Source organism: Natator depressus, chromosome 27 (assembly GCF_965152275.1).
Source record: "Natator depressus isolate rNatDep1 chromosome 27, rNatDep2.hap1, whole genome shotgun sequence".
Taxonomy (NCBI): Eukaryota; Metazoa; Chordata; order Testudines; family Cheloniidae; genus Natator; species Natator depressus.
In genome coordinates, this window is record NC_134260.1 from 11,647,032 (window position 1) to 11,673,975 (window position 26,944).

The 26,944-nt window shown below is 59.2% G+C and overlaps 1 protein-coding gene across 14 annotated transcripts in view; it reads right to left on the reverse strand.

The window, feature by feature from the left end:
• The window catches only part of SRCIN1 (SRC kinase signaling inhibitor 1), a 180,503-nt gene that overhangs the window by 87,783 nt on the left and 65,776 nt on the right, over positions 1-26,944 (reverse strand). For 13 of the 14 annotated variants that reach the window (XM_074940902.1, XM_074940901.1, XM_074940899.1 and 10 more), the window contains one exon: positions 5,992-6,275. In XM_074940902.1, the coding sequence (XP_074797003.1) occupies positions 5,992-6,275 (284 nt within the window). Of the gene's footprint in view, positions 1-5,991; positions 6,276-21,125; positions 21,432-26,944 lie in introns of those variants that run through there. The other variant, XM_074940908.1, reaches the window with a different exon arrangement.

The following is a 26,944-nucleotide window of genomic DNA, read 5'->3' on the forward strand; positions in this document are numbered from 1 at the left end:
GCATGGCAGAGTAAAGGCTGAATGAGAGGGCAGAGTAAAGGCTGAATGAGATATGGGGGCAGACTAAAGGTGGAATGTTCTATCTTTAGGTGCGTGTGTTTGTTTGAATGATGGTGCCTATAAAATATTTTTTCCCTTTTTGAATTTCCTGATATAGAGTTACAACCTTAATTTCCCCTTCTCTGAGATGCTGCCTGGGAACAGAATGATTGTAATACCTAGCCCTTAGATAACACTTTTCATCAGTAGATCGCAAAGTGCTTCATAAAGGGGATCACTATCATTATCTCCCTTTTCCAGAAAGCCTCTGACATGGGCCCTCACCTCTTGAGCAAAGTAAGGAGCCACGGATCTGAGGGAAAATCCTCTCCTGGATCAGTAACTGGTTAAAAGATAGGAAACAAAGAGTAGGGATAAATGGTCAGGTTTCACAGTGGAGAGAGGTAAATAGTGGGGGTCCTGGGGATCTGTACTGGGAACAGCGCTGTTCAACATATTCCTAAATGATCTGGAAAAAGGGGTAAACAATGAGGTGTCAAAGTTTTCAGATGATACTAAATGACTCAAGATAGTTAAGTCGAAAGCTGACTGCAAAGAGTTACAAGGGGATCTCACAAAACGGGGTGACTGGGCAACAAAATGTCAGATGAAACTCGGTGTTGATAAATGCAAAGGAATGCACACTGGAAAACATCATCCCAACTATACACGCAAAATGATGGGGTCTAAATTAGCTGTTACCAGTCAAGAAAGAGATCTTGCAGTCACTGCGGATATTCACTGAAAACATCTGCTCAGTGCGCAGCGGCAGTCAAAAAAAGCAGGCAGAATGTTAGGAACCATTAGGAAAGGAATAGATACTAAGACAGAAAATATCATGATGTCACTATACAGATCTATGGTATGCCCACACCTTGAGTACTGCGTGCAGCTCTGGCCACCCCATCTCACAAAACATGTATTAGAATTGGAAAAAGTACAAAGGAGGGCAACAAAAACGATGAGAGGGATGGAACAGCTTCCATCTGTGGAGAGATATAAAAGATTGGGACTGTTCAGATTAGAAGAGAGATGACTGAGGGGGGAAATGACAGAGGTCAATAAAATCATGCCTGGTGTGGAGAAGGTGACTAAAGAAGTGTTATTTACCCCCTCACATAACACAAGAACCAGGGGGTCATGCAATGAAATTTAATAAGCAGCAGATTTAAAACAAACATAAGGAAGTACTTCTTCACCCAGTGCACAGTCAACCTGTGGAACTCATTGCCAGGGGATGTTGTGAAGGCCAGAAGTATAACTGGGTTCAAGAAAGAATTAGATAAATACCTAGAGGATAGGTCCATCAATGGCTATTACCCAAGGTGGTCAGGGATGCAACTGCATGCTCCTAAATCTCTGACTACTAGAAGCTGGAATTGGATGGTGGGATGGATCACTCGATAACTGCCCTGTTCAGTTCATTCTCTCTGAAGCATCTGGCACTGGCCACAGTTGGAAGACAGGATTCTGGGCTGGACGGACCATTGGCCTGACCCAGCATGGCCATCCTTATGTTTTTATGTAGATGGGGAACTGAATCACAGAGTGGGGAAGTGACTTTTCCTAAGGTCACCCAACAGGCCAGTGACAGAGCAGGGAATAGAAACCACATCTCCTGAGTCCCAATGCAGTGCTGTGCAAGATTTACAAAGACACATTTATTTTGCCACTCAGTAGATGAAAACTCATTGCAGGTGAAGAGAGGGCCAACAGGTACTATAGGGAGTTTGTATTGACTGGAATAAGCACCAGCTCCCCCCTGAGCCCCACCCTGCTGCCAGTCGCATGGCCAGTCCCACGGCCTCTGGAAGAGGTGAGGCGTGGGTGGGATTTTATGATGCTGAGATACAACAGGGCCTAACAAGACCATGCCACTTTCTAATGGATGCTGCAGTCCATGCGAGAGGCGTGTAGGGTCCAGGTGGAAACCTTAGGAACGAGCCCTGGGAGAGCCCTGGTTGTTTCTCAAGCAAGAATGGGAGGAGTAGGGTGAATAAGGCAGGTAAAAGGTCCGTGCTCTTGGGGAGTGGGCCGGGGACTGTCTTTCAGTCTTTTCATTTTGGAATGAATGATTGCATGGAGCAGGGCATCGCTGATGGTCTGGCTCTGGTAACTGAGTGCGGACAGGTGCTGTGTTCTAATCCCCTCCGCACACGCAGCTCTGCCAATGCACCTCAACCCTGGGCTCCAGCTGCCCCTGACCTTCTCGCCCTGGGCTCCCCACAGTTCTGCTGATGCCCCACACCCGCGGCTGTTCCGGTTCTGGAGCCCAGACAGCTCTGGCGATGCCCCTCACTCCTGGCACCACCTGCTGTTCCGCCCTGCATCTCGCCCTCCACCCCGCCCCCGCTCTGCGAATGCCCCTCCGTCCTGGCCTGCAGCCCCCCTGCTGTGCCAGGACTCCCCCTCGCCCAAGCAGACTTGCTGAGGTGCGGGGAGAGACCAGCAAATTCAGCTCATTGGTGCCCCCAGCGGGGTTCGGGTTCTCATTCATCCTGCCAAGCCCGCAGCCTCTTTCCCAGCCCCTGAGCCTGCTGGAGCAGTGCAGGGGCTGGACGCAATCCAGCCCTGTTACCAAAGGCCTGCTGGCCGAGCGCCAGTCCCAAGGCTGATGGGGGGCATGCCCCGATGTTCAGTCCTGCTGCATTCTGGGAGGACACGAGCTCTCAGCCAATCCGGAAGCAGCAGCTGCCCTCGCCCTCCACCCCCTTTTGGGATGCTGCCCTTTCCAGCTCTGCCCCATTCACCTCCTTCCCCTTCATCTGCTCCTCACCCCATTGCTAGGGCTTCAGCTGCCCTTCCCTCTTACCCACGAGGCCTGCAAAGCCCCCCTCACCTGACTGCAGCAGGGGCTGCTCCAGCTAGCGGCACAGGGCACAGCCTGTGCTCACTGCAGCAGAGAGCAGAGCATGAAACCACCGAGCCCAGCCCTCCCCGGCCTGGTCCAGGTTTAGGCCCCATGCAGGAGCCACCTCTTTTCCTGAGCTGTGATTCCAGAGGCTCCTGCTGACACACGCAGGGTCGCGCCAGATACCCCAAGTCACCAGGTGCGGCTGCCAAATCCCCTGGGGCCCTTTCGGAAGCAGGCTCCATTGTGATTCCTGCTAGCAAGCCGGTTGGCAGCAACCCCCAGGTGAGCCCCACCGAAGCAGGAGGAACCGGGACCGCCGGGGACATGACGGCAGCTCAGTGCCTGGAACGCCGGCGTCCCGAAGGTCCCTCTGCGCCTCTGCTACAGATCTAGGTGCTGTTTTCAAACGGCTTTGCTGAAGTCCCCTGAAGCAGGGAAGCACCTGCGCCGGAAAGGATGGTAACATGCTGGGGAGCTCGCAAAGGGCTCAGCGGGGCCGGGCCCTTGAGGAGTGATTCGTGCCTTGCCATCGCCCGGCACGGCCCAGACATGGACGGACGATTCCTTAGAGCGGGCGGCCGCCTTTGGCTGGAATTCTGTGCTGCGCTCCCCGGAGAAGAGCTCCCGCGGGGTCTGTCTGCGCTGCCATCGGAGGGGCGACTAGCTGGCTCGAGTAAGGAAAGCAGCGAAACCGCGGCCGCCCGGGACCTGGGTACGTGCTCGAGCGGCCGGCTGGCGCTGCTGAGGTGCCACGGCGGTTTTCAGGGGCTACATCCACACGCGCTGCAGCCACACCTCTGACTGCAGTGCAGCCAGACCCAGTCGCAGCTCTGAGTGTGGAGGGGAGGGGGGCTTTGTGCCCTGGGGTTTCTAGGCTGGTCAGGGGCCGAAATAGCTCTAACTTACGGCAGCACCCCCGGCGGGCAGCTCTGCAGCCTGGAACTGCTGCAGCATCCCCGGAGCTCAGCACTAGGGAGATTCCCTGGCCTGTGCCCTGCACCAGAGTTTGTGAGAGGGTCACAAACCAGCCAGCCTCTGTATGCCACCGTGGCAGCACTGAGCGGCTGCGGAAGGGGAGAGCCTCCCTCCTTTCATCGCTAGCCCCGAGCAGAAACGCAGCAAGCACCAGAAGTTCCCTCACTACCGTGCGTCCAGGAGAACATATAACCCCTGTGTGCCGAGCTGGGACTGGGGCAGGAGGGGCAGAGGGCTCAGGGAATGTGCGATGGGATAGACAGCTTGTTGCACCTAGCTCCGTTCCGGCCCAGATCAACTAACCAACATGGGTGGATTTGGGGTCGTGGCCCACTCCTTAGAGGACAGGCATCCATAACACCAGTAAGCTCAGCACAGAAGCCAAGCCCTGAATAGATCATGGCAGCTCATCTCCTGGAGATGGTCAGGGTTGTTATTCTTATTTAGCTCTTTTCATCAAATGATCTCCAAGGGCTTTACAAAGGAAGTCAATGTCAGGGGAAACTGAGGCACGGGGAGGCAAAGCGACTTGCCCAGGGTCATCCAGCAGGCCAGTGGCTGAGCTGGGAACTGAACCCATGACTTCTGAGTCTCAGGCCCGCGCTCTACCCATGGGGTCACACTGCCTCCCCACTGCAGTGCATGGCTCTGGGGGAGCTTGCCCCGTTGCTGCCCATGCTCTGGAGATAAGGGGGAGCTATAACGCATTCCGTACTACGGAGATACCGGCAGATGCGGCACTACTCTCCCCTCCTGCTGGCCTGCACCGGGGACCAGTTGCTAATTACACACGGGGAATTACAGAGCAGGCTGCATCGGCGGGGTGGCCCGGGTCCAGAGCAGCGACGCTCAGCGCCTGCACCGAACCGCTCAAGCTCAGTGAGGAATCCCCGCACCAGACACAGACAGGGTCTTTTCCCCCACTCAGTTCAGGGGCCTCCAAGCCCTCCGACGGCATGAGGCGCTTTGACACGAACGTGATCAATTCTAGACTGCGTGGAGCTAGTGTGCGGGTAGCCGTGCGCCCGCGTCTGGCTGCCACTCTGGGCTTCAAGCCCCAGTTCCTGGGAACAGCCGGTCCAAACAAGGACTCACCCTCAAAACCTGTCTTAGCTCTGTGATCACAAAGCAAGTTGTAGAAACACCTGGGGCTGTGTTCTCTCCCCCAGTCAGAGCCAGAGTTTCCAAAATGCTCAGCACATCGGGTGTCCCTGGGGTGCTGGGTTCTTGGGAGAATCGGGCCCTTATTTAGGTGTATAAACAGCAACTGAGCTTGGAGGGAAGATTTGGGTGCTAAGCCCTTGGCAATCTGGCCTATGATACATGCATATGTATCCACACCCGCAATCACCGCGGCTTGTGCCAGGCTCCCAGCCTCACACTGGGGCTACCCTTTGGCAGGAGGGCTATTGGGGCGGTTAACAAAAACAGGGGGCCAGAAGCGCCTTCCCAAGAGGCAGCCTGGGGCTCGTGGCTGGGGCAGGGGCTGCGGTGAAAGGTTTGGCCGGTGTGATCTATTTCGTGAGGTTCCCCCTGCACCCCAGGGAGGGGAGAAGTGCTCTGGAGGGAGGAAGCCCAGAGGCGAGGAAGCCCCGAGCAGGGTGTTTAGGGCCACCCTTCGCCCGCCCCTACTCACAGCTCCAACCCAAGTGAAGGTTGGAAAGAACTGGGTGGGGGGTCTCCCCTCCTCCCACATATGCCAGCTAGCCCCCTGGAGGACAGATCCATTGGAGTGGGGGGACTCCATGGCCCCCGTTCCTCATAGAGAGGATAAATACACCCCTGCTGCATGCCCATTAGCCCCCACCAGAGATCAAATCTCCCCATACCCCCAGCTCCCCACACAGAGGTAAATCTGCTCCCAATGATTGTCCCCAGCCCACCCCCAAGGTCAGATTCCCACCCCCACGCGCCCCCATAGAGAGAGGCTGTACGTTCACAACCCTGGGAGAGCATGAGGAAAGCCTTCTGCTGCTGGCAAGACCCCAACCGAGCCCGCCAGCCCTTTTATGCCTCTTGTGACTTCACTGCCCGACCCCACTGCCAGGCCTGGGCTAGAGTTCACAGAGCCCCTTGAAAGGCGGAGACGGGGGGAAACGCCTAACCAAAACGGTGCCCCTTACCTGGTCCCGGATCCTCTCCTGCTGGCCTCGGATGGCCAGGGCATGCTGCGGGTACTTGTTCTTCAGGTGGTCCATGAAGGCATCTCGCTTGCGGTCCATCTCGGCCTTCTGGAGCCCAGTCAGGGCCTCCAGGCTCTGGGCAGCGATCACCGTGTGCCGGCGTTCCGAGGTGTGCACCAGCCCGACGTTGGAGAAGCGCCGGGTCCCGTTCCCCAGGGTCCTGTATTCCCGTGGGTACTCCGCATCGTCCGCTGAGATCATGTGTGTGCTAGTCCTCTCGGGATCTACACGGGGTGGGGGAAGGGGAGAGAGCAGAGCTGGGGTCAGGGATCTTTCCGCCAGCGCTCGGCCTGATGCCTCGGTCATTGGGGCGACCGTCGAGAGGGGCCAGGGAATCCAGCAGTTACTGCTCCGTCGTGGAGCTGCTTGGTCAGGGCTGGCAGCCAGGGACTGAAGTGAGGGGCTGAGGGCACAGGCTGGCGGGGGCAGGGTCCACGCTTCAGATCCCCTGAGCAGAGCTTGGGCTGGATGGCTGGCGGCTGTACAATGCCCAGGGGATGGGGGCTAGGGGCCTGGCTCTCCATTACCCTGCACAGTTACGCTGTGACCACCCTGCTGTTTTTAGCATGCTAGCTCGAGAAGAGGGGCAGGGCATGGGCATGGGCAAGGCAGGCCCTGGCTGGCAACCACCAGACTTCATTCATGTGGCAGCCTCGTTCTCCAGAGGTGAAAGGCCGATGCCTGAAGCCCGAGTCCCACCTTGCTTAACACGCCCAGCTGGCCCTGGCTCACGGCAGAGCGACCCCACCGCAGCGCCTGACTAGAGGTGGAGGGGCACTGCGGGCAAATGCTCTGCACAGGCTGCTCCCCCCTGGGTGCTTGGCCATGCAATGCACCCCGGTTTATGGTACCACCTCGGTTTGGTGGCCAGGAGACAGAGCAATCCACTAGTTGGCTTCTCCGATGGGTCAGGTTTAAAGGGGCGCTGTCCAGTGGTCGAGACCAGGGGGAGGGTCACACCTGAGGAGGAAGCATTGGCCGCTTGGTAAATCTCTTGAGATGGGTTGGATCCATTCGCTGCTCTGCTGCCAGGCAGCAAATGACATCAACAAAATACAGAGAGGCCCCAGCGAGACGCCCAGCAGGCGGGGAATTCGACTCCCTCCTTCCATCTCTGCACAGGCCAGGGAATTAGGGCTCACCCCCTGCAACCGGGGTCTGATTTCCAAAGAGCCCAGCACCCACGGTGGGAGGAGGGGGCAAAGGTGTGTGTGTGGGGGAACAAGCGAATCAGGAAGGAGATGATCTAAGCTTCTAAGGGGGGGCTGTTGCAAGCCAGCAATGCAGGTGAGTTCTAAACCTGTGGCTAAAGCATCTGACAGCGTCTCTTTAAATCGCCTCTCAGATAGAAGCCACATGAAAAGTCCTGGGCTTGTCCGCGGTGACCAGATGCCAGCAACAGCCCCTGTGCCCCCAAGGCATTGCCACTTTCCTACCTACGCTCCCTCCCTCTCTGCTACTCAGTCGGCCCCCAAAGGAGGGCTTGGCGTCTGAGGTGCAAACAGAGGGTGAGTGGATTTCAGGCTCTGGAGAAGGGGGCAGGGTCGTGGGGGCGGATTCTGGCCTGGGGAGGAGGAAGGAGGGTCAGGGGCTGCAATCAGGGTTTTGTCCTGGGACAGATTGCAGCAGAGGGGAGGGGAGGGGGAGGCTGAAGGCTGCAGGGCCGCCGGCCCGGGACAGCGACAGACATGGACAGAGGGGGACAGGACAGGGGAACCACAGAGACCACAACGTTCAAAAGAAAAGGCTAACAATTGACTTGAAACCAAAAACAGTCAGAGACCCAGGACGGACGAGGGCCTGTACGCTGCTCCGGAGCAGAGACACACAGAAGGACACAGACAAACGGACATACCAAAAAGAAAATGAAATGCAGGGCAGTGCATGGGGGGAGGGGGACTCTTTCGGACTGCCGGCGCCGCTCTGAGGCTAAGGTCCAGTTGGCAAAAGCAATGCGCTCCCCACCCGGCGACAGGCATCTCTTCTCACTTCCCCAGGCAGGCGTGGGGACACGCTTCCTGCAGAGAGACGCAGCCAGCACACCTAGGCCCAGGGAGACCCCTTCCTCAGCCAGCTCCCTGCTCCGGCTTCACCCCCTTCCCGAGGTCCCTCATGCCCCAGATCTCTCTGTAGGCTCGTCCCCAGCGTTCACCTTGCCCCTTGCCTGCTGCTGGCTCTTTGTCTCTAGCAGATCCTGCATCTCCCCGGCTGGCCCTGTGCTGACAGAGCTCTACAGAGCTAGTGCCAGAACTGGTCACCACTGGGAGTCCCCCCCAACACACACACACGCCAGCGGCAGATTCTCAGCATTCAGATTAGGAAAGCCCCCTCAAACCAGAGCAAAATGCCCCTGTCTTGGAAGCATCTAGACCGCCTAGCGCCTCTCCATGCACAGCGGGGACCTGCCCGCATCACCTCTAAGACCGGCCTCGGCAGGGAGAGCTGGGAAAGCATCCCCCTCCGAGATCCCCTGGAGCGCTCAGCCCCCACAAACACGAGACCCTGAGAACGCAGCTCCAATGGGCAGCCTAGCTCTCACAGACGGAGCCCAGCCCCACGGTGCCATGAGTGACCAAGGCGGATAGCGATGGATTATTACAGGTGCCTTGGGATTAAAAAAAACACTTTAAAACAAGATGACTGTAGCCCGGGATAAAATAACAGACAAGGGAGAGGAAGGATAGTCCTGTGCTTAAGGCTCTTGGCTGAGACAGCTGGATAGAGGGCTGAAGGAGAATCTCCACCAGCTGTTAACAGAATAGAGCCTATGACACATAGGCAAGCAGTGATTCTCACCACGAGGGGGCAGTGTTTGCATTACAATAAGTGCATGGGTCTTGGGTATTTATATGGCCCCCATTACTGTAGTATGTGAGCCTCTCACAATCTATAGCGTATTTATCCTGTGAGGTAGGGCAGTGCTGTTAGCTCCATTTTAGGGATGGCAAACTGAGGCACACAGCTGTTAAGTGACTTGCCCAATGTCACACAGGGAATTGAACCCAGAGTCTCCAGCTAGTGCCTTAACCATCAGCCCAGCCTTCCTTCATCTTTGGCTCATATGTTGATATTTCTATAGCCATTTCTACCCAGAGAGCTCCAAACATCAAAGCGCTTCATGACACCCCAGTAAGGGAGGGAAGGATAAATTAACTCTGTTTTCATAAATGGGGAAACCGAGGCACAGGACGCAAAGTAACTGGCCCAAGGTCCCCCAGGCAGAGAGCAGGAAACCGAATTCAGCTTTCCTGGTCCTGTGTTTGGGACCCCTGGACCACACGTCATTTCTGTGTCAATCGCCCCGTCAGTCAATGGTCATTTGCAGAGTGCTGTTTGTCCCTCTTTTTGCAAAGGAGGAGGATATCACGGGGGTGGGGGCCAGCAATCACACAGAAAGTAAGGGGGTGGGGGGAAGCTTGCCGGTTTGCAGCCACGGGTAATTCATTGGCTGCACTTCGTGATTTTAATTTCCAGTGAAGTTGTGCCGAGCCTGCGAGTGGTAATTAATGACTGGGACTCCCTGCACGTGGAGATCGCCTGGAGCTTTCCTGGGGCTTGAAAGGGGAGGGCAGCTTAGGGTCTGTCTCCCCTCAGCAAATTCCAGAATGCCTGTTAAATCCCCCACCCCCACAACCCCGCGAAGGTGATTCCGACATCTCCTTCCTTGTCCTTCCCCCAGGACCCGTCCCCCCACCTGCTGAGCTGCCCACCCCCTCCACAGCAGCCCCTCCTGGCCCCTGACCCCTCTCTCCCCTACTGTCCCCAGGACACTGCTCACTGCAAGATGCCGTGCTCTCCGCCCCCTACTGCAACTCACCACGTCCCACACCCTGCCCTCCCCTGCTCAATCCCACCCACCCCAGCTTGCCCTGGCCTAACATGGGTTCGTGCACACGCTCCGAGGAAAGTAGCCCCAGAGGACACGTCCAGGCAGCAAGTCTGGGCTGCAGCCGGGACCCTCTGACAGGCTCTCACCCCGGCCTCCTTGCGGCTCGCTCAACTGGGCTGCTGGGAAATGGTGAGGGAAACGGCTTTCTCAGGAGTTCTCTGTGCCAGGCTGGGGCTGGGACCGACACGCGGCTGCTCAGGAGAGAGATTCAGAAAAGCCAGCCCAGCTTCCCGGAGAGCCTGGCCTTGAAAAGCCAAGGGTCACCTGGCAGGCTGGTGCCTGATCTAACAGGCGGTGACAGCACCTCCGAGCCAAGGCAGCTGGGGGAAGCTTTGGCCTACGACATGCTCCAGATGGAAAGTCCAGCGGGGACTCCAGCCCCTGGGAGAATCTGCCTTGATAGCCACGTCTCCTGCGTGGAACCAGGCGGGGAATGGAGTTACCGGGCTGGGATCCGGCCAGGTCAGGGCCCCGACTCCCAGCTGCGAGACCAAGTGCCCCAGGTTCTTCCTGCATGGCAGATTTTCAAGCATGGGCAGTCTTGCCCAAGAGAACCATGGGATCTTTCGTGAACCTCGTGTCAAAGCCTTGCTTAACCGCTTCCAGTGAAGGATACACCCCCCTCACACACTGTACAGCCATGCCGGGCATTGGCTCTGTACTGATGCAGAGGGAACCGGCTGGCAATGCCAATGCTCATGAGCTCCCCTGTGTTGTTCCACCACCCGCTCCTACAGGGACCATGTCACCTTGCCATTCCGTGATGTAACCCACGGGAGGCGCCAGCCAACCAGCATCCCCTGGATGGGGCCGCCGTACCCAGCTGGGCCAGAGACAGCCCTGGGAGGACGAGCCGGGATGTCAGGGCATCCCCAACGCTGTCCGCCCCACGGGCAGCCAGCCTTTGGGGCGTGTCTCACTGATGCAGGGGGCAATGCAGTGAGTGGGGGTCTCTGTCCTGGTACGAAGCTGGTTGCTGCTCCCCGTTCATTAGACACAAACGTCGCGTTCTGAGCAACAGGGTCCAGCCCGGAGCGCTCACCACACCGGCCCCTCTTCTGTGCCTGGGATCTCAAAGGGCTTTGCAGACAACAGCTCTAAGCTCACAACACCCCTGGGGCGCGGGTACCTATTCTCAGCCCATCCCGGGTGGGGAAACAGGCAAGGAAAAGCGAGATGGCTTCCCTAAGGCCACAGAGCAAATAGCAGCAGGGCCGGAAGCAGAACCCAGGAGTCCGGACTCCCCGTTATTAACCTGTATTGTAGAAGTGAGAGAGAGAGGAGGCCTATTAAGATGCCCGGTCCCGCACTGGACTAGGCCCTACAATAAACAATCAAAGCCCGTGTCAGAGAAATGCAGAGCCTGGATCCCGGAGTGTGGGGAGGTGCTCGTGCTGCAAAAGAGTGCACAGCGAGCAGGGAGCAGCTGACGACAGCCTCCTGGGGAGATGCCAGGGAAAGGTGGCCAACCTCACAGGATAATCACTTCTCAGTCACAGCAGGCATTTCCACTACAAACTCCGCTCTAAACCCGACCGAATTCATCCCCACACCATCCCATGGCCGGGGGAGGTTCTCCCTCTGTCTCACAGATAGGGAAACTGAGGCACATAGAGGGGCAGCGACTTGCCCAAGGCTGCACAGCAAGTCACTGGCATCATCGGAACGAGAACCCGGATGTCCTAGACTTCCTCTCCAGCCACTTCAGCACGCAGCCTCCTGGCCGAGACCCGCTTGCATGGCTGAAGCAGGAGTGTGCGAGAGCGCACGATCGTGCATGAACAGTCAAGCCACTGCAGAGACAACACTGCCATTTCTGCCAAGAAACTCTCTCCTCTTCCTTGGGCAGTTGGGGGGGCATGGGGGGGGAGACAGAATTGCAATGGAGGCGGGGTGGAACTGCAATGGACGGGAGGCAATGGGATTGCAATGGAGCTGCAGCCTGCCCTGCGCTTGCCTCCCTTGGCCAGCGACAGGGCAAGCTCGTGCTGCAGTCCCGGACGCCTCTCCCTGCTTGGGAGTTCAGCAGCAGCCGTAGGGAACGGCACCGTGCCAAGCTCCCGCCCACCGATCGCCAGCGCATCAGCATGCAGCTCCTGGCTCCCTAATTACACGCTCTGCTGGTGGAACGCGCCAGCTCCCTGGCTCTCTCTCCATTGCTAAAAAGAGTTATTTAAAAAGCCCTGCACGATCCGCAGGCAGGTCAGAGCCATGCTGCTTAGGGCTGGGGGGCCCACTGCTTGGCAGGCCTTCCGCCACCCTGGCTCCCTGCAGAACCCCCCATGCACAAAGGCTCTCGCTAGGGGGTCCAGCCGGAACCGAAAGGAAAGATCTGTCGGTGCAATTAACCCCAGGAGCCACACGCTGGAACCCACCAGTGCAGCAATTAGAGGAGCAGCCCCAGCGAACACTCCTGGCAGGTAATCCCAAGGAGGGCCCCTCTCCCCGCTCCGGATCCCAGCGCCCCTCATCTCCAAAGACAGAGGATGATGAGCAAGTGGAGGGGGCAGTACCCCTGCAGGCATTAGATCGTGGGCTCCATCTCCAGGCCAGGCTTTGCCAAGCCCCCCATATTATTCCTACTCCCCATCTTTTTCCCCATGGCCAAAGCTGCTTGTGGAGGCCTGTGGCCGATGGCTTTTTGCTGGGAGCCTTGCAGCTCTCCCAGACTAAACAAGGTCAGGCTGAGTTTGTATGTAGATGGGAGACCACCGGGCCTGGCTGTGAGAAAGGAGTGAAACCACATGTGGTCTTTCATGATCCCATAAGAACAAGGGTGTTATCCAAGTTTCCTGGCCAAAGTGAACCTGGGGTAATTACATTGCACTGACCTAAATCCTCCCGGCCCAATAGAATTTCTCTTTCTTTCCTTTCAAGCTGATGCCGCCTATGGTCGCGAGATGTTCCAAACAGCTGCCATGCTCCAGCCTAGAGGTGGCTGCAAGTCAGAGAGTGGGGAAAGCGATTTGTTTGTCAGGTGCTTCCTGAAGCTGACCCTAAGTTAGGTCCTGGGGGTGGCATAAGTGGGAGCATAGCAGCGAAGGGGGGTGCTGCAGCTAATGGGTGCGCCACAAGGTCGGCCCAGTTGATGGTTGTATAAGCCTGAATGGGGAGAATGGTACCTCCAGCTTCTGAAACCGCCCCTGCTGCTCAGCCATTGGACCCATCCTCTCCCACCCAGAAGCCAACACCTCTCAACTGCCTGCCGAGCCCTTTGGGTGATGGTGCCCTGCCTAGACCTGGATCGTGCTGGCTGTAGGGACAACTTGAGACAGCTCATCCTGCCACCCTGAGAATAATTAAGCAAAAAAGTTTCAGGAGAGAACGTTTCTCCTGGGCTCAGCCAGCCCCGGGTTCCAGCGCATGGGCATCCCCCTGCAGCGCCAGGAAGAAGCATGGGTTGCAGCGGGCAGGGAATCCAGGCGTCCCATACAGCCTCAGCCTGCTGCGGCAGCCACACCGACATCCCAGTGACTCCGGAAGGCTGAGCCACCGAATAAGAATCACACGTGCACATTGCAAGCTGAGCGAGGCGGGGGCTGCCTTTGCCACCTCTCTGTACAGCGCCTAGCGCAGCGGGGCCCTGCTCAGCGTTCCTCTGGGCTTCCCGACCAGCTGTGATAAATCGTGCATGATGACAAGGAGGGGGAGGAAAAATCGAGAGAAAAAGGTCAGGCTTCCCAGGGTAGGGAGGTTCTTGGGGGCCCGGGACTGGGGTGATATTTTCCTTCCTTCCAGCAAAGAAAACAGGAGAAAGAAGCTAGGCCAGGAAGGGGCCCTCGCAGCAGTGATTTCAGCCCTGCGAGGCGGGTGGCAGCCCAGGCGTGGAGCCTCAGGGCTGGGGACACCATCCACGCTGGCATCTGCTGGGACACAGCCATTGAGCTGGTCCCCGTCTCCAGCCCAGCCCTGGCTGCGGGTCACCCGTGCAGTAGCTCCACAGACTTGGTTAGTGAGTCCTGACCGGGCCCCCAAAGCCGGGAGCGACCGTCGTGCCTGGGGGAAGAGGCTCAGGGCTGGCCGTGAGCGTGAGAAACCCTCCGGAGCCACAGCGCCAGGTGCCCTGTGTGGTGGCCTCGCACCTCGCCTCTGGCTTGATCGGCCCTGTGACGATGTGATGCAGCAGGGAGGGGGGAGTGTTGACCTGGGAATGTGCCCTGGGGACGGGAGACCTGAGAGCCTGTAACCTGAGCCAGGAGGGGGAGGGGGAGGTGACACCTCTGCCCAGGAATGTGGACGGAGGCTGCAGCAGGGAACCTGCTCGGTGGGTTTAGTGTCAGTTTGGGGCTGGGTGGAGGAACACAGGGAACCCCAGGGCTGGGGTCTAAGCTCCCTGCTCCCCCAGAAGGACTTCACTGAGGGGTCCTGGGTGTACCCACAAGCTCTGTTTTGGACTGTGTTCCTGCTGTCCAATAAACCTTCTGTTTTACTGGCTGGCTGAGAGTCTCAGTGAATCCCAGGAAGAGGGGTGCAGGGCCTGGACTCCCCCACACTCCGTGACAACTGGTGGCAGCGGTGGGATCTACTGCACCCCGTGAACGGCGCTTCCTGCAGTAAGTGACTGGGGAACAGTAAAACGAAGGGGGATTGACGGGGACCAGGCGTGCTGAAGATTCAGAGAGAGACGGTTTCAGGGGGCGGTTAACCCCTGGGAGTGTGTGACCAGAGAGAAGGACTTTTGCAGTAACAGGGTCCCCCGGGGGATTGCAGCGAGCGGTCCCAGGGGCGGAGGAGTCTGCAGCTCGACCCTGGCAAAGAGGTGGTGACCTCAAGAAGGACTGGCACACTAGGGGCTTTTCCTGGAAACCGTGGACAGCTGCCCGGCCTGCGAGTGGCCAGCCGGGAGATGTACGCTAAACGCCTTAAGAGCGACCTGGTGGAGCTGTGCAGGCAGAGGGGGCTGCGCGTCGGGAGGTCCACCAAGGAACAGCTGATTGCCCAGCTGGAGGAGAGGGATCGCTTGGAGGACCCGATCCCTGTCCCTGAGGGAAGCCGCCCGGCGGACGCAGCGTGGGCCCTGGGGCCTGACCAGGCTGGGAGGGGTCAGACTGCTGCCCAGGACACCCCGAGACCCTTCCTACCTATGCCTGGGGGAGGGGTTGCGGGAAGCCCAGCGAATACCGAGGGCCCCCTGACCCCAGCAGCCAGCAGGGGATCCTCCCAGCGGAGCTCCCCATCCCTGGAGCGGATGCGGCTGGAATGGGAGAGGGAGAGGAAAATGAGGGAGCTGGAGGATCATGAAAAACAACGTCAACATGAGGAGAAACAACGTCAACATGAGCAGGAGGAGAAGGAGAAACAACGTCAACATGAGCAGGAGGAGAAGGAGAGGGAGCGTCAGGAGAAGGAGAGGGAGCGTCAGGAGAAGGAGAGGGAACGTCAGGAGAAGGAGAGGGAACGTCAACATGAGCAGCAGGAGAAGGAGAAACAAAGACAGCATGAACTGGAGCTGGCCAGGCTGAGGAGCAGTGGGGCCCCGGCTGCGGTGAGTGAGGGGGGACCCAAGACTGCAAGGAGCTTTGATAAGTGCTTCCTGGCCCAGCGGAAGGAGGGGGAGGACATAGATAGCTTCCTGACGGCCTTTGAGAATGCCTGCGAGCTGCACAGGGTGGACCCTGCAGACAGGCTCCAGTTCCTCACCCCCTTACTGGACCCCAAAGCCGTGGAGGTCTACAGCCGGATGACAGGGGCAGAGGCAGGGGACTATGAACTGTTCAAACAGGCCCTGCTCCGTGAGTTTGGGCTGACCCCCGAGATGTACCGGAGAAGGTTCCGGAGTCAGCGTAAAACGCCTGAGGTCACCTACCTACAACTGGTCAACAGGATGCAGGGATATGCCCGCAAGTGGACAGCGGGGGCCCAAACTAAAGAGGACCTGCTTGACCTGTTTGTACTGGAGCACCTGTATGAACAGTGCCCTTCCGACCTGAGGCTGTGGCTGGTGGACAAAAAGCTCGCGAACCCCCAGCATGCAGGGCAGCTGGCCGACGAGTTTGTGAACAGTCGGTCAGGGGGTAGCCGGGAGGAGTCCCAAAAGAACAGGCCCCCCCCGATGCAGAGAGAGAGTCACCATGGGGCCTCCCAGCGGGGAAATAGGGAGAACCCCCTCCAAAGGGGAACGCCTGGTGTCGGGCCCCTCCGACCCGTTCGAGGGGACCAACGTGACCTGAGCTGCTATCACTGTGGCCAGAGAGGCCACGTACGGGCCCAGTGCCCCGGGCTCCGGGACAAACTGAGCAGACCCAACCTACCCAGGGTTAACTGGGTAGGGACTCAGCTGGACGAGGGGCAGGCGACCCAGGAAAGGGGGGCTACCAGTTTGCCACCTGCTCAGGAGGGAAGAGTACCCCCAGCCAGCCCCGCCAGAGGGCTGGAGGCTCTGGACTCAGGGTGCTCGGTTTACAGGGTGGGTGCGGGGCTGTCCCTCCGGAGAGAGTGCCTTGTTCCCCTGGAGGTGGATGGGAGGAAGGTCAATGGATACTGGGATACGGGCGCGGAGGGGACGCTGGCCCGGCCCGAGGTGGTGGCCCCAGATCGGGTGGTGCCCAACACCTACCTGACCCTGACGGGGGTGGGCGGGACCCCATTTAAGGTGCCCGTGGCAAGGGTACACCTGAAATGGGGGACCAAGGAGGGCCCCAAGGATGTGGGGGTACACCACCATTTGCCCACTGAAGTTTTGATGGGGGGAGACCTAGAGGACTGGCCAAGCGACCCCCAGACCGCCCTGGTTGTGACCCGTAGCCAGAGCCGGCGAGGGGCACTGCGACCTGACCCTGGGGAGGGTACCACACTGGAGGCGCGAGACCCTACTCGGGTGGGGAGGGAGCGCCGAGGGGCACGGCTCAGAGAGGCTGCGGCCTCAGACCTGGCCACGGAGGGGGAACCGGGCCCCATCCCTTCCCCAGCCGCTGAGTTCCAGGCCGAGTTGAGGAAAGATCCCTCCTTGCAGAAGCTCAGGGACCTGGCCGACCTCAGTGAGGGACGGACCATGAGGAGAGGCTGCCAGGAGAGGTTCCTGTGGGAGAAGGGGTTCCTGTACCGAGAATGGGCTCCCCCAGGGGAAGGGGAGTCCTGTGGGGTCAGGAGGCAGCTGGTGGTCCCCCAGAAGTACCGCCGCAAGCTCCTGTCCCTGGCCCATGACATCCCCCTCGCAGGGCACCAGGGAATCCGGCGCACCCGGCAGAGGTTGCTACAGAACTTTTACTGGCCCGGGGTCTTTACCACCGTCCGGCAGTATTGCCGATCCTGTGACCCCTGTCAGAGGGTGGGGAAGGCCCGGGACAAGGGGAAAGCGGCGTTGAGACCTTTGCCCATCATAGAGGAGCCTTTCCAGAAGGTGGCCATGGACATCGTGGGGCCTCTCAGCAAGACGACCCGGTCGGGGAAGAAATACATTCTGGTGGTGGTAGATTTCGCCACCCGCTACCCCGAGGCAGTGCCCTTAGCTTCCATTGAAGCAGACACCGTGGCAGATGCGCTCCTGACCATTTTCAGCCGAGTGGGGTTCCCCAGGGAAGTCTTGACAGACCAAGGGTCCAACTTCATGTCGGCCCTGCTCCGGTGCTTGTGGGAGAAATGTGGGGTCCGGCATGACTGGGCCTCAGCGTATCACCCCCAGTCCAATGGGCTGGTGGAGAGGTTTAACGGGACGCTAAAGATGATGCTGAAAACCTTTATGAACCAGCACCCGCAGGATTGGGACAAGTACTTACCTCACCTGCTGTTCGCGTACAGGGAGGTGCCCCAGGAGTCTACCGGATTTTCGCCTTTCGAACTGTTATATGGAAGGAGGGTGAGGGGCCCCCTGGACCTGATGAGAGATGAGTGGGAGGGGAAGGCCACTCCCGATGGAGAGTCAGTGGTGGAGTATGTCCTGACCTTCCGAGAGAGACTGGCTGAACTCATGGGCCTGGCCAGGGAGAATCTGGCCAGAGCCCAGAGGAAGCAGAAGGTCTGGTATGACCGCACGGCGCGGGCCCGTGCCTACGCCACCGGGGATCAGGTGATGGTTCTCATCCCCGTGAGAAAGAACAAACTACAGGCCGCCTGGGAGGGCCCGTTCAAGGTCGTCAAGCAGCTCAATGAGGTAAACTGTGTGGTGGAGCTGTCGAACCGGGCCCACCACCGCCGGGTGTACCATGTGAATATGATGAAGCCATATTATGCCAGGGGGAATGTGGTGTTAGCTGTGTGTGGTCAGTGGGAGGAGCAGGGAGATGACCCTTTAGTAGATCTATTCCCTGGGACCAGAGCTGGTTCCCCCCTGGAAACAATCCCCCTCTCGGATCAGCTCACCCCTGCCCAGCAAGCTGAGGTCAGGGGGGTGCTGCATCCGTACTGACAGCTGTTTTCCAACCAGCCTGGACGCACTAATCTGACTGTCCACCGGGTGCAGACAGGGTCGCACCCGCCGATAAGATGCTCCCCCTTCCGAGTCACAGGGAAAACTGCTCAGGACCTGGAAAGAGAGGTCCGGGACATGCTGGCTTTGGGGGTGATCCAGCCATCGGCCAGCCCTTGGGCCTCGCCGGTGGTGCTGGTCCCCAAAAAGGATGGGTCAGTCCGGTTCTGTGTGGACTATCGGAAGCTCAATGCCATCACTGTATCGGATGCCTACCCCATGCCCAGGCCGGACGAGCTCCTAGACAAGCTGGGAGGAGCTCGGTACCTTACCACCATGGACCTTACAAAGGGCTACTGGCAAGTGCCGCTGGATGCAGATGCCCGGCTGAAATCGGCCTTTATCACCCCTCTGGGGCTCTATGAGTTTCTGACCCTGCCTTTCGGCCTCAAGGGAGCGCCGGCCACCTTCCAGCGCCTGGTGGACCAGCTCCTGAGGGGGATGGAGAGTTTTGCCGTGGCGTATATTGACGACATCTGTGTCTTTAGCCAGACCTGGGAGGACCACGTGTCCCAGGTTAGACAAGTGCTGGACCGACTCCAGGGGGCTGGGCTGACTGTCAAAGCGGAGAAGTGCAAGGTGGGGATGGCTGAAGTATCTTACCTGGGCCATCGGGTGGGGAGCGGCCGCCTAAAGCCGGAACCGGCCAAGGTGGAGGTGATCAGAGACTGGCCCGCTCCCCACACCAAAAAGCAGGTCCAAGCCTTTATTGGGATGGCAGGATACTACCGAAGATTTGTGCCCCACTTTAGCGCCATAGCCACCCCCATCACTGAGCTATGCAAGAAGGGAAAGCCAGACAAGGTGGTCTGGACCGAGCAGTGCCAGGAGGCTTTCCGGGCGCTGAAGGAGGCTCTGGTCAGTGGCCCAGTTCTAGCAAACCCAGACTTTGACAAGCCCTTTGTGGTGTTCACCGACGCCTCCGACACGGGACTGGGGGCGGTGTTAATGCAGGAGGATGAAAAGGGGGAGAGACACCCCATCGTGTACCTGAGCAAGAAGTTGCTACCCCGGGAGCAACACTACGCGGCCATCGAGAAGGAGTGCCTGGCCATGGTGTGGGCCCTCAAGAAACTAGAGCCCTATCTCTTTGGGCGACACTTCACCGTCTACACCGACCACTCTCCCCTGACCTGGCTGCACCAGATGAAAGGAGCCAACGCCAAGCTCCTGAGGTGGAGCCTGCTCCTGCAGGATTACGACATGGACGTGGTCCATGTGAAGGGAAGTGCCAACCTGATAGCGGATGCGCTGTCCCGGAGAGGGGGCCCCGAACTTCCCCAGGTCACTGGTCACAGTGACCCCGCTCAGTTCAGTCTCGAAGGGGGGAGAGATGTGACGATGTGATGCAGCAGGGAGGGGGGAGTGTTGACCTGGGAATGTGCCCTGGGGACGGGAGACCTGAGAGCCTGTAACCTGAGCCAGGAGGGGGAGGGGGAGGTGACACCTCTGCCCAGGAATGTGGACGGAGGCTGCAGCAGGGAACCTGCTCGGTGGGTTTAGTGTCAGTTTGGGGCTGGGTGGAGGAACACAGGGAACCCCAGGGCTGGGGTCTAAGCTCCCTGCTCCCCCAGAAGGACTTCACTGAGGGGTCCTGGGTGTACCCACAAGCTCTGTTTTGGACTGTGTTCCTGCTGTCCAATAAACCTTCTGTTTTACTGGCTGGCTGAGAGTCTCAGTGAATCCCAGGAAGAGGGGTGCAGGGCCTGGACTCCCCCACACTCCGTGACAGGCCCTCGCTGGGGGACGCACGGTCCCCCGCCCAGGTCCTAGCCCCCGTGGAGAGGGCTGGTCTCTGCTGGTGTGGTCGGCATCACCTGGCCCCAGGGGCCCGCCCCCAGGGCTCTGCCGACCCTTTCCCGGCGAGAAATGTAACAAACCCCACACGAGATGGCTCCAGCCACTGGCTCGGCTCTGTCACGCCTGGCCACGCAACTGGGGTAGGGCCTTTGCCTCCAACCCCCAGCTCCACCCATGGCTCCCTTCCCCGACACAGGCTCCCAATGGCCTTCCTGCTCCCCAGCACAGACTCCCCACAGCTGCGTGGCTGGTCCAGGCTCTCGCTGCTTGGCCCACACCCAGAGTGGGGGACGATCGCCGAGGAGGTGATGCTGCGGCCAGTCTGTGCAGTGGAGCTGCCTGGCTGACAGCACCAGAACGGCCCTGCTGCGTTACGGCCAAGGGGCTCCGAACCAGCCTCCCGGAGCGGGGCAGCGAAGGGAGACAGGACGGAGGTACCCGCCCCGCGATTCCGCTCAGGGGTTGGCGCCCCTTCTCTTAGAGACTTGCCCTCGGGGGTCCCACCAGCATTCAGCCCTCTCTGCTTCAAGCCTCCTCCAAAAGACTCCAGCTCCCCTAGTCAGGCGGGCCTGATGCCCCCGCCCTGACTCACAGCACTCCTGCTGCACGGCCAACCTCCCACCTTGCAGTGTTTGTGCTTAGGCTAGGGGGTGCCTCCCAGCCACGCCCTGACCCAGCTCAGCCGGGGCAGCCCAGCCAAGCTTCCCTGGCAATCCCTCGTCTCCTGCCCCGCCAGTGCTATCTCCAGCCACGGGGAAACCGGAGTGGCTCCCCCTCTGCTGCTGGAAACGCCTGCAGCTCTCCCCACTCGGGCCTGGAGTTCCCAGGAGAAATCAGCCAGGCACCCAGGGAAGGCGGGGTGCTGTTGTGTGCATTGGGGGGTGGTTAACTGGTGGGTAACAGCTCCCTACTCCAGCTCTCTCTCCCGGGACATGCCCAGGAATAAGCAGGTCCCACCACGTCCTGGCAGCGCTCGCTTACCTGTTGGCTAACACAGGATGAGCGCCGAGCTGGCTTCGGGGTGGTGCCGCTGTGAAGGACGGATGGCTTCCAGGTCACAACGCCCACCTTCCTGGGGGTGGTGGGCAGGGGAACCCCGGCCCCACACACACACCCCCTCCCTCGGCAGGATGGAAAGAGGCTCCTTTGCAAGCAGCAGAATCCCCACGACGACAATAGCAATCCCAGGGAGAGTCCTGGTGTCTGGGGCGAGGCCCTGCTCCCCGGCAGATGGTGGGTTAAGGAAGCTCTGGAATTCTCCTCTGATTCATCCATCCATGGCCTTACCTGCCGACCAAGGTGTCTCCCTGGCCGCTGCAGGGAAGCCACGCCCCAGGGTCCTATGGGACATGTGCTGGGGACACAGCCATGCCCCCCTTCCCCTGTGAGATCTTCCTGAATGCCAGGCAACAGCACCAGCCCTGCTCCTCGCAAGCCTCAGAGAGACACTGACTCCTGGGGAACTGTGAGCACAGCCCCAGCTATCGCTCTCCTTTTACATCTCCCACCCCCTCGAAAGGACACGGCTGAGGATCCCACCAAAAAGCCACCTAGCCCCAGAGCGCCAGCGCCCCACGAGATGTGCCAGGGAGGGACGGCACAGAGGGTCCCTGGCGGGATGTCATCAGGGGCCGCTCCGTGGGGATGACCAGCGAGAGGATCCTTCCAACACAGTTTATTACTGCAGCTTCATAAATCTTCATGAGGCAGCGAGGCTCACGCGGGCCATGAAAGCAGCGGCCGTTAGCAGAACATGAAAAATCGTCCGAGGGAGGGAAAAGATGGAAAAGGGGAAGGACGCGGCATTTGGAGAGATCAAAACCCCTTGGAGCTACAAGATTCCTCCCTGCCCAGCCATTAGGGAAGCAAGAGAGAGAAAGCAATGCACTCGTATCCCTCGGAACCACTGCAGCTGTGGAGACGCAGGGCCAGCGGGCTTTCACTGGCTGGCTGGAGTTCCCGGCTCTGGAGATAACCCCTTCCATGCCGCGCTGCCTGCAGACCCGCAGCTGGTTCCCACCCCCACCCCAGCTCCCTCTCCTCTCCTGCCACCTGCACCGCCGTCTCCTCCAAAGCCTGGGAAGCCCTTTCTCTTTCTCGGCGCAACTTGGCTGCTGCAGGGTCAGGCAGGCGCCTGTGCCGGCTGTCCTGTGCCGGGATCCTTCGCGCCGTCGAGGTCCGTATGGTTAAACGTGAGAGGAGGGAACCTGGTCGGAGTGAGGGAGCGATGGGAGAGGGCAGATCCCCGACTTGGAGCGTTTTGACAGGCCGCACTCAACCGCGTCTATGCCAGATGGCTCACCCGGTGCCTTTCCCTCGGCGCGGGGTCTGCCCGACGGAACCGAGCCGCTCCCGACGGAACGAGCACGGCAGAACCGGCTCAAGCAGCCCTGCGCTCGGAAAGCCGCCTAACCGGCGCAGCTAACCCAACGGTCTGGCGGTTCAAGCCGAAGGGCAGAGCCAGCTTTGGGGAGGGCTGGGATGGCCTGGCTTGTTTTTCCGGCTGGAGGGCCCCAGAGCAACCCAGCTCAGTGAGCCCACCCCAGCTCGGCTGAGACACGCTCTGCCTTGCTGAGGTTTCACCCTGTCTCCATGCTGGAGTGGTTCAGAGCCCGTCCCATGGCTCCCACGAGCAGTGCATTGTGGGAAGATGGCGAAAGGCCGTCTGTGCCCTACAGGAGGAACTGCTTGTACTATTACCCCGTCCGGGTTGGCATCAAGCAGGATGGCAGTGTAGAGCTGGGGAAAGCAATCAGACCCCATCAGGATTTGGCCCCCGCGTGCACTGCTTGCGATAAATGTGAGCGTGTGGGTGCCAGGGGCGTGCAAGGCTCTTGGAACGGTACGTGTCACAGTGTCGAGTGTGTCACAGCCTCCTGGGGAAAGATGCTTCCACCAGGGGCAGCCTCAGCCCGTGGGGAATGACACAGGGACTTGGCTTACCGTGCTGCCCTAGGGAAGTGAGTGAACCGCCCCCCCACCGGGCCTATGGGCACTAGGGGGATCTGTCCTCTCCTGCCCAGGCTCCTTCACACTCAGGGCTGGAGAGCTGGCCAACGGGGACCTGCTAGCCCCACTCACTGCTACCAGAGGAGGCAGCAGCCCTCAGGGCCAGAGCCAGCTGCTAGGGGCCCTGCCCTCCTACCAGCCAACCTCTGCCTGCGAGACTAGACAAGGGCAGGGTAGGGATGGGGCCCCTCCATGCAAGTGGCCCAGGTTTTCTCCGATCTACCATGGGCAGCATCAGTGGCAGGATCGTTCACGACCATTAAACGACGGTGGCACAGGCTGGATCTCACCCAGACGAGCTGGAAGGCTGATGATCCTGGGGAACGCCAGTCAAAGCTCTGCTGGCAAGATGGCACCCATTAGGAGCTGGCACTGAGACAAGGGGCAGAGATGCTGCCGGAAAGGGCAGTCGATTCACAGTCCAGCTGGCAGGAGATTTGCTGTGGGAGACGTGATAACATCTCCTTTAATTAGCAACCTGCGTGGGCACTGGGGCAAAATAATACCTTGGCCTTCCCTTTATGGTTAAAAAACTTGGATCTGTGAATCACTGGGCAGGGGGCAGAAGTTACTTCAGGCACCCCCCTTCTGAACCTGCCCTCCTCAAAATGCAGCCCCAGAAACACCCTGCAGCTGCCCCCTACACAGGGCGGCCCAGAGCAGCATCTTCCTGCAATGCCCTCTTCTAAACCCACCTTGCACTATTTCCCCTTGTATTTGAAGCCTTGCCCGGAGCGCTGTCTGCCCCTCCTGGTGCCCCCCCAGAGGAGTTGATTGTTTTGTTACCCAGCCCCTCGCTGCTCGCTGCGATTCCTGGAAAGGAGGAAGTATTTTTATTATCGCCATTAACAAGCGTTCTGGGACGGCAGCTCAGGCAACAAGCCCAGCAGGAGAGATATCCATAGTAACCCTCGTCCCGCTTCTGGGAGCCATCCACAGCCAGTTACCGAGCGTCTGCCTCAGCCTGCCCTGAACGCAGGACCCTGCAGATGGCTAGCCGGACTCACTCACACTGGGCAGGGCCACGGAAGTCAACAGGCCCTGCCCCTTGTGCCACCGCTTACACAAGCACTATCGGATCCTCCTCCCACTGTGCAAATGGCTACCCGAGGTGCCCGGCAATGGTGAACTGGGCCCGTTCCCAGAACAAGGCGCTACGCCGGGGAAGGGCGCCAGCATCTTAACGAACACGTTCCCTTCTTCACCTCAGCTAGCCACAGCCGCCTCTTCTAGAGGGCAACGTCCAGACTGGGCGCGTTGCCCCTGTACTATACCACCCCAGAGTGCTCGCCCTCAGCACTGCCCGGCACCCTGGGGTTAGCCCCAGTCAGGCCCTGGGCTCTGCCTCCCTTAGCCCCTTGGCTGTGTGCAGGAGGGAGCTGGGGTGGAAACCTGTTCACACCCAGCTCCTGCTGCACCGTCTTCTCCAGGGGCTTGGATGATGGCCAGAACAGTATCCAACAGGGGCTGAGACTAGACCTCAACCTTGCAGCTAGAATGGGTCTAACTGTCCGTGGAGTCCACCAGATGCCGCCCTACTCCAGGGTAGGAAGGCTGGGCTGGAGGGGCAGGGCACCCGACTGGGAGTCAGGCTACGTGGGTTGAACTCTTTGGGCAAGTCACTAATCTACCCTATTCCTCATTCCCTCATCTGTAAAAGGGGGACAACGCGTCCCTCCATCACAGGAACGTGATGAGCAGAGCTCCATGGACGGCTGCGCGATCCTGCAGCAATGGGGACACACCCACTCGTCTCTCCTTGCCTGGGCAGGAGTGGTCCCCGCTGGACATTGACAAGTGCTTTGTCCACTCTGCTGCTGAATGACCAGCTGATCAGAAAATGCTCCAGCTAGAGCAATGCTCGGACCCTGGCTTAGCCGGCGCGGCTGCGAGAGGCCACACTGAGCCTGCTCCACGCCGCGCTGCCCGATTATCAGCTGCCATATAGCTTCATCTGGGTCTCACCAACGAGCTTCCCCCCCCCAGTCAAAAAACATATTGAAGAGCAAATCAGAATGCAAATGAACCAGATGAGGAATGCAAGCTCCCATTATCCCATCGCCCTGCCACGCGCTGAACGGCGCTGATTAGTGCCAACGGTTTTCAACAGCCGGAGCTGTTTATTTAAAGTCAATCTGCAAAGAAACGTGGCCTGGCATTGGGTTCGGCTGCGGCAGTCTCCTTTCTGCTGGAAACCTGACATAAAAGCCTCCGATTTGTCCCTCGAGCTGGGAGGGGGTCTCAGCCTGGGGGCCGGGGGCCCCAGCAGGTCAGGGGCAGGTGTCGGGGATGGAAACCACCCTGCCCTGCCTTTAATACTAAACGTGAGGGGGTCCGGGCTAGATCCCAGCGAGCTGGGAGGGATTCCAGGAGGGAAAGTGAGGCCTGGGCATGGCGGAAGTGGAGAAGCACTGGCTTGTGATATATCTGGCCATTGAGAACCAGACAATTTTACCCTCTGTCCACACAGATCTTGGTATCCAGTGGGACAGAGGAACTGTCAGGTAACTATTACTAAGGCTCTGTTGCAAACATTCAGGTTGTTACCCTCCTAACATTAACCCATTGCTCTGGCGTAGGGAAACAGCAGCATCTTCACAGAGCGGGGATTGAGGCCCAGACTCACCCAAGGTCACACAGGGAATCTGTGGCGGAGCCCAGAGACCCCGAGTGCCTTCACCACAAGACGCCACCTATCTCCCGGCGCCTGGACAGTCTCAGGCTGAGCTGAGTGCTTGTGTAGCCTGACTCCAGTGTGCCTGCTGAATATCACACCCCATCACCAGCACACCACCACCCAGACGGTGCCTCACACAACGGGGCCCTGCTTGCTGGGCACTAGGGCAACACCGAAAACCCCGGAAGAATAATGCTTATTATGAAGTCAGGGAGGGAAGTGCACCCAAGCACCTGCGACGGCAGTAAAGTTTGTTGCCCAGCTGAAATCTGAAGCGCTTCGATCCCCCGGGACCGGCTTATCTGGATCCTTATCTCCGAGCCCCAGGAGTCAATCCCCCACGCAGCAGAGATCCAGCCAACCGGGCTGCACCCAGGTCTATCTCTGAAGCGCCAGCCCTGGGGACTGATCTAAAGGCCAGGGCTCCGGAGATGGGAGAGCCACAGCCACCTCCACTGGAGGAGAATTGTCAGCAAACGCATCCCTCTGCCTGGCAGAGATAAGCACAAGGAGGAAATTAAACAAACAAAACCACCAACCCGACCCGTCATACAAACCCAGCCATGCACAAACAATCGCCGCCAAGCCAGCAGCCTCCCAGCCTGCCATGTAAGGCAGCCTCCCAGCCTGCCACACCGCGCCCTTTGCTCGAGGACTGCAGGGGGTGCCCCAGGCCACAGCGGGCATCCTGGGGGAGGTGAACGGGTGTCTGCAGGGGGTTGGAATAGTGAGGGGCATTTGGTTGCACTTCCACAGTGAACTCACTGTGCTCTGAGTGTGAGCCTGAGCAGAGGCCGCACACGTAGGCCTGTGTAGGCATATTTTGCCTGCTCGAATGGGTCTGTCCCAGCACATGAGCATCAAGAGAGAGTTTGTGTCCTTAAAACAAACACAACCCTCCCCTCACCCTCTGAGCCCCAGGGCTGCCTTATTTGAGGAGGGAAGAGCAATATGAAGAATGAAAGCTCACAGTCGTCTTGCACGATCCATTTGCTCCTGGAGCAACGGAGATCTGGGGCAGCATCTCCTGGAACAACACAGGTATTGCCAGATCAAACCGGGGGCTGGATCCTGTCTCCAGCTAGGGCCAGTGCCAGACGCTGCAGGGGATGGT